At 45.6% G+C, this 10,539-nt stretch overlaps 1 protein-coding gene across 1 annotated transcript in view; it reads right to left on the bottom strand.

Moving 5' to 3' along the window:
* Positions 1-1,007: 1,007 nt before the first annotated feature.
* Positions 1,008-10,539, bottom strand: part of LOC141998381 (heparan sulfate glucosamine 3-O-sulfotransferase 3B1-like) — a 45,564-nt gene continuing 36,032 nt past the window's right edge. The window contains exon 2 of the mRNA XM_074971147.1: positions 1,008-2,759. Coding sequence (XP_074827248.1) covers positions 2,141-2,759 — 619 coding nt within the window. The 3' untranslated portion in view covers positions 1,008-2,140. The remainder of the gene's footprint in view (positions 2,760-10,539) is intronic.

Genomic DNA, 10,539 nt, shown 5'->3' with positions numbered 1-10,539 from the left:
GTTTTATTACATTGCACATATATTATGCAAGTACTTGTTTACTTACACAGTAACATCATAAGGTTTATTTAGCAAATACCTTGCTGCTCCCACGACATAGTATTTATACACATTCCTGCACACTCTATGAAAGGTGCAATTAATAGCTTGTTTAATCTACACTCAAGGTTAAACTGAAGTCAAAAACAGCCACATGTACCCTGTAGTTGCCCTGGAACGATGGTATGGCCCTGCTTTAATTAAATTCAGTGGGAATTAGGATTGGGATTTTCTGCAGTTACCCTAGCCACTAAGAGGTCCATTAGAAATGGGTGAACCTCAGGCAGTGAGGATAGACACCCAAAGTTTGTGGAGATTATCCACACCACCTAAGCCTGCAAAATTTGGTCAGAATTCTTGTGAGAATCAGATTCATTCACTAACCCCTAGCTTCTGTCAGAACTGTAAATTCTGCAAGAATAGCCATTCTGGGGGTGGGTCAACATTTCTGGTTCCACTCCTGGCCTGACACCAGAAACACTCCTCTGAATAGCCCAGCTCCTCAAAAAGCATTTGGTTCAAACTACAGGCAAAATGTTCGGTTCTTATTTTAACTGGTTGTCCCATCCTCGCTTCTGTATTTAAAATGATCAACGGTTACACCTCTGAGTAAAGAGCAGTCTTGATGAATATCAGGGCCCTGTGCGATACAGAACAGATGTCTGATTCAGGGTCTTATTTTCCAAATATTTGGGGTGAATGTACTGCATGTGAAATGAGAGACCATTGGCAGTAATTGCAAGCAAGTACTATGCAAGTGTCCCTAAGCAGTTCTATGGATTCATCTGAATCCTGCCTGGTAACACCCCCTCCCAGTTCCAGATAGAGGCCTGTTCTGGACAGAGACTGTTGATGAAGTATTAGACTAGAATGTAGGGTGGACAAGACAACATCCAATGGAAATAAGGCTGAAGCCCCACCCCCCTCCCCAACACATCCCCACACAATCACTGCACTGGTGACCTGCCTCAGATCCCAGCTGTGGATGGACTCACTGTGTCCCCTACCCACTCCTCGGGGAACACTAAATCAGTGATAGACTCATACCCTGGTTTGTGCTAATGGCTCCTGTGGTTCTTTTGATTTCTTTGGTGTGTCAAAGCAGATGCTCTGCCTGCATGCTTGACTCTAGTGCGTTTTAAAATGGGTTGCCTACAAGGTAAGTGCATACATGTAGGAGCTGAATTTCATTTACCTCGTCATAGTTCCGCCCAGCACAAAGCATTTCACATCTTTAATAAGAATAAAGTTTTTCAAAAAATGCATAGAGTCCCCACCCAGGAAACCCTGTTTGGGCCAATGGGGGGAGATTCTCCTTGTTAAAAAAAAACAACCAAACAAAAAAACAAAGCCAAGAAGGAAAAAAAGAACAGACTGATAAGACTGCTCCCCCCTTGCAGCAAAACGTCATGCTATCGGTGCTCTTTTCGAAAGGAGCACCTTATGCACCAAGCAACACTTGGGGAAACAGAAGCAAGCAGAAGACTCCCAGCAGCAACACAGCTGGGCAGTGGGGATCCTGATGGACTTTGCACATTAGAACGCCCCTGTGAAGCAGCTGCTGTGTTAGGCGTAAGTATCTGAGCTCCACAGAGCAGCACAGCCTCTCCCTCCCCTACTGTTATTCAGACGGCAGGAAGGAACGTGATGACGGGCCAACAGATCTCATGAAAAAGGTAGGGGGACAGATACTAGGGAGTGGGAAGATGACAAGTAAATGGTTATAAAGGCCTAATACCCGTAACGAAAATAAAATTGTGCTTTTTTCCCCCCCCTTTCCTTTCCTTTTTAATACTAATTTCCTCTAGGTAAATGGAAGCACCGTCAATTACAAACCAAACAAAATAAAAAGACCAATATTAGAATTAAACACAATGGAATGTTAAAAAAAAAAAAAGGTTATGGGCTAATATTCTAGACAGTGTGGTTAGGCAGCTTAGTGAATTAATTACTTAAAAATTAAAAATAAATTATTATAAAATAGATTTCTGTACATTTTACAGACACACACACACACACACACACACACACACACACATATATCTTTATAGAAGCAAGCTGCACCATGGGGTAATTACAGGGAGACACTGTCGTGCCAGCCTCAGTCCCAGCCGAAGTCGTGCCCAGTCATCTGGTAGAACTTCATGTTGAAAGGCCTGTAGAACTCCCGCAGTCTCTGCACCACCTCTCGGTCTATATTGGGGTGGGTCCTGCCTTTCGTTTTCCCCAGGCAGTGGGGTTTGCTGCTCCCTTCAGCCTTCTTCAGGCAGGGGAAGCCCTTGGTTTTGTTGAAGTAGAAGTGTTTGTCCGTAATGATCCTCTTAAGGCCCAGAAAGTCCTGGACCCTGCCCAGCTCCCCGGCGGGGTCACTGATCAGCCTCTCCCCACTGACAAAGAGGATCTGCCCAATGGGGAAGTAGAGGAGCCAGTTCTCCAGGTGCTTGGCATAGATGCCGATCTGGATGGCGCTCCACGAGGTGTCGATCAGGCCTGTAGTCCTGTTTTTGAAGGTCAGGCTCTCAAAGGTGGGGATATCGGGCTTCTTTGAGAGAGTCTGCGTATAATCGGAGATAGCTCGGGTCACGGGGTCCCGCACCACCACGATGAGCTTGGTGCCCTTCGACATGGCGGAGATTCGAGCAGGTGCTTCCTTGGTGACGAAGTAGCTGGGGGTTTTCTCCATGGTGATCTGCCCATCCAGGGTTCTGGGCATCAGGTCTCTGCCAAGAAAACAAATGCACTGGTTAGGACAGCAGGATAACTCATTCCTTGCAATGTAACCTTTATGGGCCCTCCTACCAGCACACGTCCTATTAGCGTGACTTGCAAATACACAAAGTATTCACACACGAGGTTAGACTCCTGGCAATTATACCACAGTAGCGATTCATGCTCTGTGTTCGGCTTGCTTTAAAGAGGCTAGTCCACCTCCGCAGGGTGTGAATTAGCTGCAGCCTTGAAACTACATCAGTTCAGCAAAATGGAATTGAAATACATTCATCAGAAAAAGCTGGAGCACAAAGAAAAGGAATCATTCACCCTCAGGTGCCTATGCAGATTGCCCAGCACGAAGGAAAATCCTATTTCCCTATTACTTTGCTTTTGTAAAGGTTACTGGGCTAAATTTCTAATGGGACACCCATTGCTCTTCTCTTTTGTAACACTACACTGGGAAGTTTTTCTAATGTGCATCACAAGAGAGACCATCTCCTGCTTGTGAAGCATAAAGCACGTACAAGTGTGTGCAACGCAAGTTGAACAAACAACTGCATGGTGACTTGTCAACAGCAGGCCCACCATGCGTACTCAGAGGAAGAGGCCTCTTAAATTCTCTCAACTGGCCTTTCCTCTAGCTCCCCTGAAAGCGCACAACTGTTTCCTAGAATACTTGTACAGCATCCAGCACAACAGGATCCAGGTCCACGACTGGGGCTCCTAGGTGCTTCTGTAACACAAATAATAAAAAACAACAACTCCTGTTGAGTTCAATGGGAGCCATGATCATGAACCCAAGGGAAAAACTTGAGCCCTGTGTTTTAATATCATGTAATGTGAATGTATAACAGCAAGAGAATCCTTAATCTAGGACAATAGCTTTCGTGCGCTTTGGCTAGTAATTGTACAAATTTTACCTAATCCAATAATACTTAACTCCTTGATGCAATGTATCAAATCCACTGTAACCTGTATCATACTAATAGAGAATACAAGTGAAAAAAAAAAAAAAAAAAAGATCTCTTCAAAAGGCAGTATCCCACATACCTCTTCTCAGGCATTCCACCCACTAAGCTCAAACATATTGAAACATCATATGAAAGGAGCATTGGGGCTCCATAATTTAACATGCCAAATGTTTTCACATCTATATGCTCCTCTTTCATTTCAGGCAAGATTTGCTCAGGCGCAGTCTAGAAAACCCATGCCCACAGTAGGTCTGTGCAAAGTGGCAAGAGGCAAAACCTCTGGGGGAGGGCAGCTAGTCTTTGCACCTACTGCATGCTGTGGGAAAGATCTCCATGCCAGCTTTCCATAGGTCAGCGTGTAGAGCAATGGTGGGGCAGACCAGTGGAAATGCTGTTGGATCCATGTTTAAATGGATGTAGTGTCCTACCATGCAAGCAGCCAGAGGAAGTGGATTTCACCTCTCCCATGCCGTTGCATTTCACCCACAGTGAGGCCTAACTCCACACGCTTCACACAAGTGCAGCACTTTTTACCCATTGCATGCCATGCCTGAACACTGGTGCCAGATGGAATCTGCGCTACTCTATCAAATTCCCAGGGTGAGTGAGTCTCCAAAAAACACTTTGCCAAGTAAAAGAGTAATTTTCAGGAGAAGCTGCTCTCCAACTTGTGAATCCCATAAAAAGTGTATTTTCCAATCCAATCACAAAACATAGCAGGCCAATAATGGCACAGCAAACAACTACTGAATCTCACCAGAGCGGAGGCTGAATTTGACAGACCACTTGTTCACAAGTGTCTGGTTTTTTGAGGAAACTGAACCTGATCTCCATAGCCTGTGCTGGCTGTCTCCTGGCTTAAGATGTTGGTTTTGACTTAGGTAGCTCCCAAGCCAGCCAGGGCTTCATATCTAGCAGATGGTTCACCCCTGCGACCTACTGCAGCAGCTGCCGTTGGCGGAAGTGCCTACGTTGAAGCCCCTTTGGAAGTAGAAAGAGGAGTCTGTTAGTGTGCTGGACCTTGGGAACAGCCTTTCTCCCAAGGTTCGTGAGAGCCAGAGCTAATTAGCCTTTGAGGCATGGTGGAAGGCCTGCTTTTTTTCCCTGGAGGAGACAGGCAGTCTCCATCTCTTGCTTTCTTCGAGACCAGATGCTTTAGCCAAGCAAGTTATTGGGCTCAACACAGAGTAACTGGGTGAGATTATAAGAAGGTCAGACTAGATGATCTAATGGTCCCTGCTGGCCTTAAACTCTGCAAATCTAGGAAAGGCTGGGCAGTGGTGGTATGTAGAACTCTTGGATTGCACAGGAGGGGGAAGTAGTAGGAATCAATTAATTTTTATTACATTTATAGTGTTGCTGGGTCAGTTGATCCAATTGGAGAGGAAGTGACAGGGGCATTTATTTAGTTCGTTTTCTAAAAGAACATCCTGGGCACTAAGAACACTGGACAAGTACTCCATTATGCTTTGTAAAAATCCAAAAACTAATAAATTGCCTCTGGCAGGTACAGCAATTAAATTCACAGGTCTTTGGGATGCTGGAAATGTGGGGTTCACTGGGAGAAGAATCGTAAATCTCATGATCTAGTGGCCTCCTACCTTTATAGATGTACATCCACCTCCCAGAACAAGGAGTAATGGTCTCAAGTTGCAGTGGGGGAGGTTTAGGTTGGATATTAGGAAAAACTTTTTCACTAGGAGGGTGGTGAAACACTGGAATGCGTTACCTAGGGAGGTGGTGGAATCTCCTTCCTTAGAAGTTTTTAAGGTCAGGCTCGACAAAGCCCTGGCTGGGATGATTTAATTGGGGATCGGTCCTGCTTTGAGCAGGGGGTTGGACTAGATGACCTCCTGAGGTCCCTTCCAACCCTGATATTCTATGATTCTATGATTCTCCCAACAGATTTACAAAATAGCCACAACTGGCCAGAACCAGAATTCATGTGAAATGTTGCCGAGACACCATAATTCCTGTTGGCTTCAGAGTGAGCTGCGGGTGCTCCGTTCCTTACAGGATTAGCTCAAGAGAGAGTTTCAAAGCAAAGTTGTCTGGGCTCCCCCTACTGGATCTGCAGTGGCATTTTGCAGAAAGATGGTGTTTCTAGAGCTATGAACGTCCCTGTTGAAATCCTGGCACAGGTACAACAGCAGCAGCCAAACAGACTCACATTGTGCCTTCCTCTGCATGTAAAAAACCCAAAGTCTGTTCTTTGCCAGTGAAGAAGAATAAAACTGGTAGGGAGAGAAATGTGATCGTCAAGCTTTTCAGAAGGTATTCCAGGCAAAGAAGAGTAAGAATAAAAACCCTCTCAACATGCATTAGAGTTGTAGAAAGTGCCACTAAGATCTAGTTCCAAAGCAAAGCTTTCTCACTATGTGCTGACACTCTGTAGTATATGGGTAGCGTCCCAAGACCACAATCCCACCAGCAGAGGCACAGAGATTGTCTCACAGGGTCTGCCTTGTTTTAAAAGGCAGTGAACAAAGCAAAAGGACAACAATTGCATTTGATGGACAACGAAGCCTGTTGAGACTAAGATGGGTTTGAACATTGGATTAAAACAATCTCATGCTTTAGGAAAATTAAGATCTGTATCTAGGTCCAACTTTGATGTTCTGGCCCATCTCTAGCAGAGATCTGCATATGGGTCTTCCATGCTTTCCTAAACAGGAGAGTAGTTGGCTTGCTTGCGACTAAATAGGGGAAGCATCAAAGTCACAGGACTACAGGTTTACCAGATGGCCTGAGATTTACACAGGTGGAGAAGTAGCTAATGCTTGTTGATACCTACCTTAACTAAGAATAGATCATGATGATTCCTAGGTGAGCCACCATTTGATTCATTTCAGAGTAACAGCCGTGTTAGTCTGTATTCGCAAAAAAAAAAGGAGGACTTGTGGCACCTTAGAGACTAACCAGAAGTGAGCTGTAGCTCACGAAAGCTCATGCTCAAATAAATTGGTTAGTCTCTAAGGTGCCATTTGATTCATGGGTGTATACAAAGGGCAAAATGGTCTCATCTTGGCACTAAGGGACCAATCCCTACACACACTGAAGTCCACAGTAAAACTCTTGTTAGCTTCGGTGCAAGAAGGAATAGGCCCAAGTCGTACAACCTAGTCGCTCTGAAAGGGACTGATCCCAGAGCTGCAGGAACAGCAAGAGCAAACTAAATCAGTGGAGACGCATTCATTGGAGAGAAGAAAATTAGAAGAAGAGACAGTGATCAGAAGAACTGCTGTAGTGGACACATTGTCAAGCTGTAACCCATCAGGCTCAAAGGAGGGGAATCTAACTTTGCTCCACTCTTGCTGATCTGCTGTGCATAAAGGCTAAAGAGGCTAATGTGCTACCTGGATGGCTCTGTAATGTATTCTACAACCACTCCTCATTTCTAATACACAGGTGCGGCTCATGGAGACTATAGGGTCCAGCCTGCAAGCTTCATCCTGACCTGCGGAAGACCTACATCCAAGTTAAAGGTCTGGATAGCTTCAGTCTGCTTTGTGCAAATGGGTGTGGCTCCTGATAAACTGTTAACACAGGGTGAGACTATGAAAGAGGAGTTAGCCATTGGCAACCTTAATACCCTTTTACATCTTAGACAACCTCTCCCATACTCTTTGGCTGGGCAAGGTTTGGGTGCCCGAAGCTTTCAGAAAGCTAACAACAAACCCCCTCTTGGCAGTTCCCAGCACCCCCTCATGCAAACACTGCACCACACTGGGCCAGACCCTCAGCTGGTGGAAGGTTGCAACGGTCCATTGACTTCAGTGGAGCTATGGCAACTGACACCAGCTGAGGATTTGGCCCTTAAAACTTCCGTGGAAAAGGGTCTCGGCAAAGCCATGAAGTGGCTGTGTGAGCAGAGAGATGCATTTTCCACAGGCAGAGAGCAGACCTCCTAACTCCAAGCTCTTAAGATGTCAGGGAAGACAGAATTAAAAAAGCTTTTCCTTTAATGAATATTTGTTCAGCAAAGCTTCACCCATCGTAGGCGAAGTGATAGGCTTACCCTAAAGATGGATTGGCCTACTTTACCTATTAACCACTTAGACTAATGTAAGAAAGAATAAAGAGAGCCTAACCGCTCTAATCCCCACGCCCTTTGCAGGCCCCAATCTTTATTAATAAAGCAAGTGAACATAAATGTTTAAAACTAAGAAAAAAAACCTGCCCTGAAACTGCAGCATTTTAATACAAACTCTTCCAATCTGAAAGACAGAGAGAGATAAATTTACAAAGTCGCAATGACAGGTGGCCACATGGTAATCCAATCCCCGATGCCTAATTCTCTTTGTGGCAGCTTTTTGTCCGCACAGAGGGACTCTGAACTAATCTGTTGACACGTCTCAATAAAGAATATCAAGAGAGGCTATTGTCAATGGGAGGGGGGTGGGTGGATGAGGGAAGGTTTACAAACTGTTGAGCGGTTATTCGTTTGTATCAAGTCGGCAGGTACAACAGACCTACGTTTGCGAGAGAGACAAAAGCTTTCCCCAAGGTGCATGTGACTGACTATATCGATGGAACAGAAGCATGTCAGGGCTGGTGTAGTGACCCTTCCTGGGAAAAAACCATAAATGCAAGAAAGGTGGGTGTGTTGGGGGAAGAGGAGGATGGGTGGAAAGATAAACCTGACTAGAAAAAACTAAGCGGCATGCAGAGCCCAGTTTGCTAAACGTGTGGCATGGATTCAATCCAATACAATTATTGCCCAAGTGGTTCTTATTGTCAGGAATCTGATCTGGAGGCGTATCAGCAACATCCACAGCATGGCATATTTTAGCTTTAGGAGTTTCTCCTCCTCTCCTGCATACATCCATAGAGATTGTATTCACCTCTGGCGAAGTCTGAGATGAGCCTTTCATTCTAGCCCGCTATTTCTGGCTGATCACAACCTATGTAATATTTACACTACACAAATATTGTTTTCCTGCCTCTGTATTTTTCTATCCACAAAGCCCCATTATGCACGAGGCAGGTTCTCTGCAGTATTTGGGAGGTGCTAGGAGAGTGGAAACTGAGTAAGCACCTTTCTGGGGTTGCCAATGGGGTGGAGCAGCCGCAGTGGGTGCAGAACTAGAGATGCCTGCTCCTATGTCTCTCTCTCTGAAGCCTCTGGCACAGAGACATATTGGGGCATGTCGGAGAGGGGAAAAGGAGCGGACAAAGTGTGATGTGCTTCTGCAGTTGCCAGAGGAGACCTTCCAACTGGAAAGCAGCATAAAACCCAACCCCTGACACTTCCTCTTGAGACAGCTTTGACCATGGGCTTGGGAGCGAAGAACTCCGGTATTCTAATTCTAGCTCGGTTCCAGGTGACCTTGGGTCAATCACCTCCCTGCTCTGTGCCTCAGTTTCCCAAAACTGTATAACAAGGATTATAATGCCTGTCTCATGGACGGAGAGGGATGAGATGAGACAGGGTTGTATTTTGAGTGGTTTGAAGATTAAGAGAACTATTTAAATATTATTTGGATAAGCATCAATGTCCCAGATCCTCAAAAGGAATTTAGGTGCCTAATTACCATTTATTACAATGGGAGTTAGGTGCCTAGCTACCTGTGAGGATCTGGGTCTAAATGCCTGGATGCCTATCTAAACCTCTTGAGCCTATAAAACTTGGCAGGAAATCATGCTCTCTTGTAAAATTTACAGCTCTCCCCTCTTCAGCTCAGGCCACAGACACAATGAGAATGACCTTTTTCTGCTGTATTTCCAGACTTCACCTCCAGCTGTTCCCTGGAAGGAAGAGACAGAGGCAAAAGCGAAATTTAAAAAAAAAAAAAAAAAAAAAAGAGAGAGAGAGAAAGAGAGAGAGAGCGCGAATCAGGCAAATTATTTTGGGCTTCAACAACATTCAGTTCAGGTTCAGGCCTGTAATCCAGATTCATTTGCCTGTCTACACTGCAGGCCAGATTCAGAATACCCAGACTAGTTTTGCTTAACTTTTAGTGATGGAAGACATGACAAATGTTTAAAACAAGAAGAGAAGGGGGCCCTTTTGCAGACGCAATCCACGGTGGCCTGATATTCCCTATGAAAGGTGCTCAAGCACCCTGATGGACTGTTTAAAACCCCAACTAGATTAGATTGAAGGTTCGTGTGCTTAGCAAAAGCCCTTGCAACCACTTCCGATCAAAGGCTTCAGAAGACCAGCTGAGATGCACAGAACAGCTCTGAGCTACTGAACTTCAAATGTCATTTATGACAAGGGAAAGGCTGGCCTTGAGGTGGCTAAAATCAGCCTGAACATAACACTTCCTAAAGCTCCAGTGTAAGTCTGTACAGCATCTGTAGCCTTAAATGGTGGGGGAGGGATGCAAAACTTTAGACACCTGACAAACCAAAGCACGCAAAGTTACAGGTTGCTTTTGAAAAGCTGGGCCCTAACCTCCCTGTGTGGAGAATACTTCCCTAGCTCCTGGGACATGTTGCCAGGACAAACTGGTTACTGTTTGGTAAGTGCACAGATACTACAGAGATGAATGGAGAGCAGGAAACCCCATAAATCACAGAACTGGAAGGGACCACAAGAGGTCATCTAGTCCAGTCCCCTGACTCAAGGCAGGACTAAGTATTATTGAGACCAGGGGTGGGCAAACTTTTTGGGCAGAGGGCCACATCTGGGAGGGGAAATTGTATGCAGGGCCGGGGCAGGGGGTTGAGGTGCAGGAGGGAGTGCGGGAGGGCATGCGGGGTGCGGGAACGGGCTCAGGGCAAAGGATTGGGGCAGAGGAGGGATGTGGGGTGTATGAAAGGGCTCAGGGAAGGGGGTTGGGGTGCGACAGGGACTCAGGGCAGGAGTTGG

This window comes from Natator depressus, chromosome 14, assembly GCF_965152275.1.
Source record: "Natator depressus isolate rNatDep1 chromosome 14, rNatDep2.hap1, whole genome shotgun sequence".
Classification (NCBI taxonomy): domain Eukaryota; kingdom Metazoa; phylum Chordata; order Testudines; family Cheloniidae; genus Natator; species Natator depressus.
This window is presented reverse-complemented; position numbering and strand designations above follow the sequence as displayed.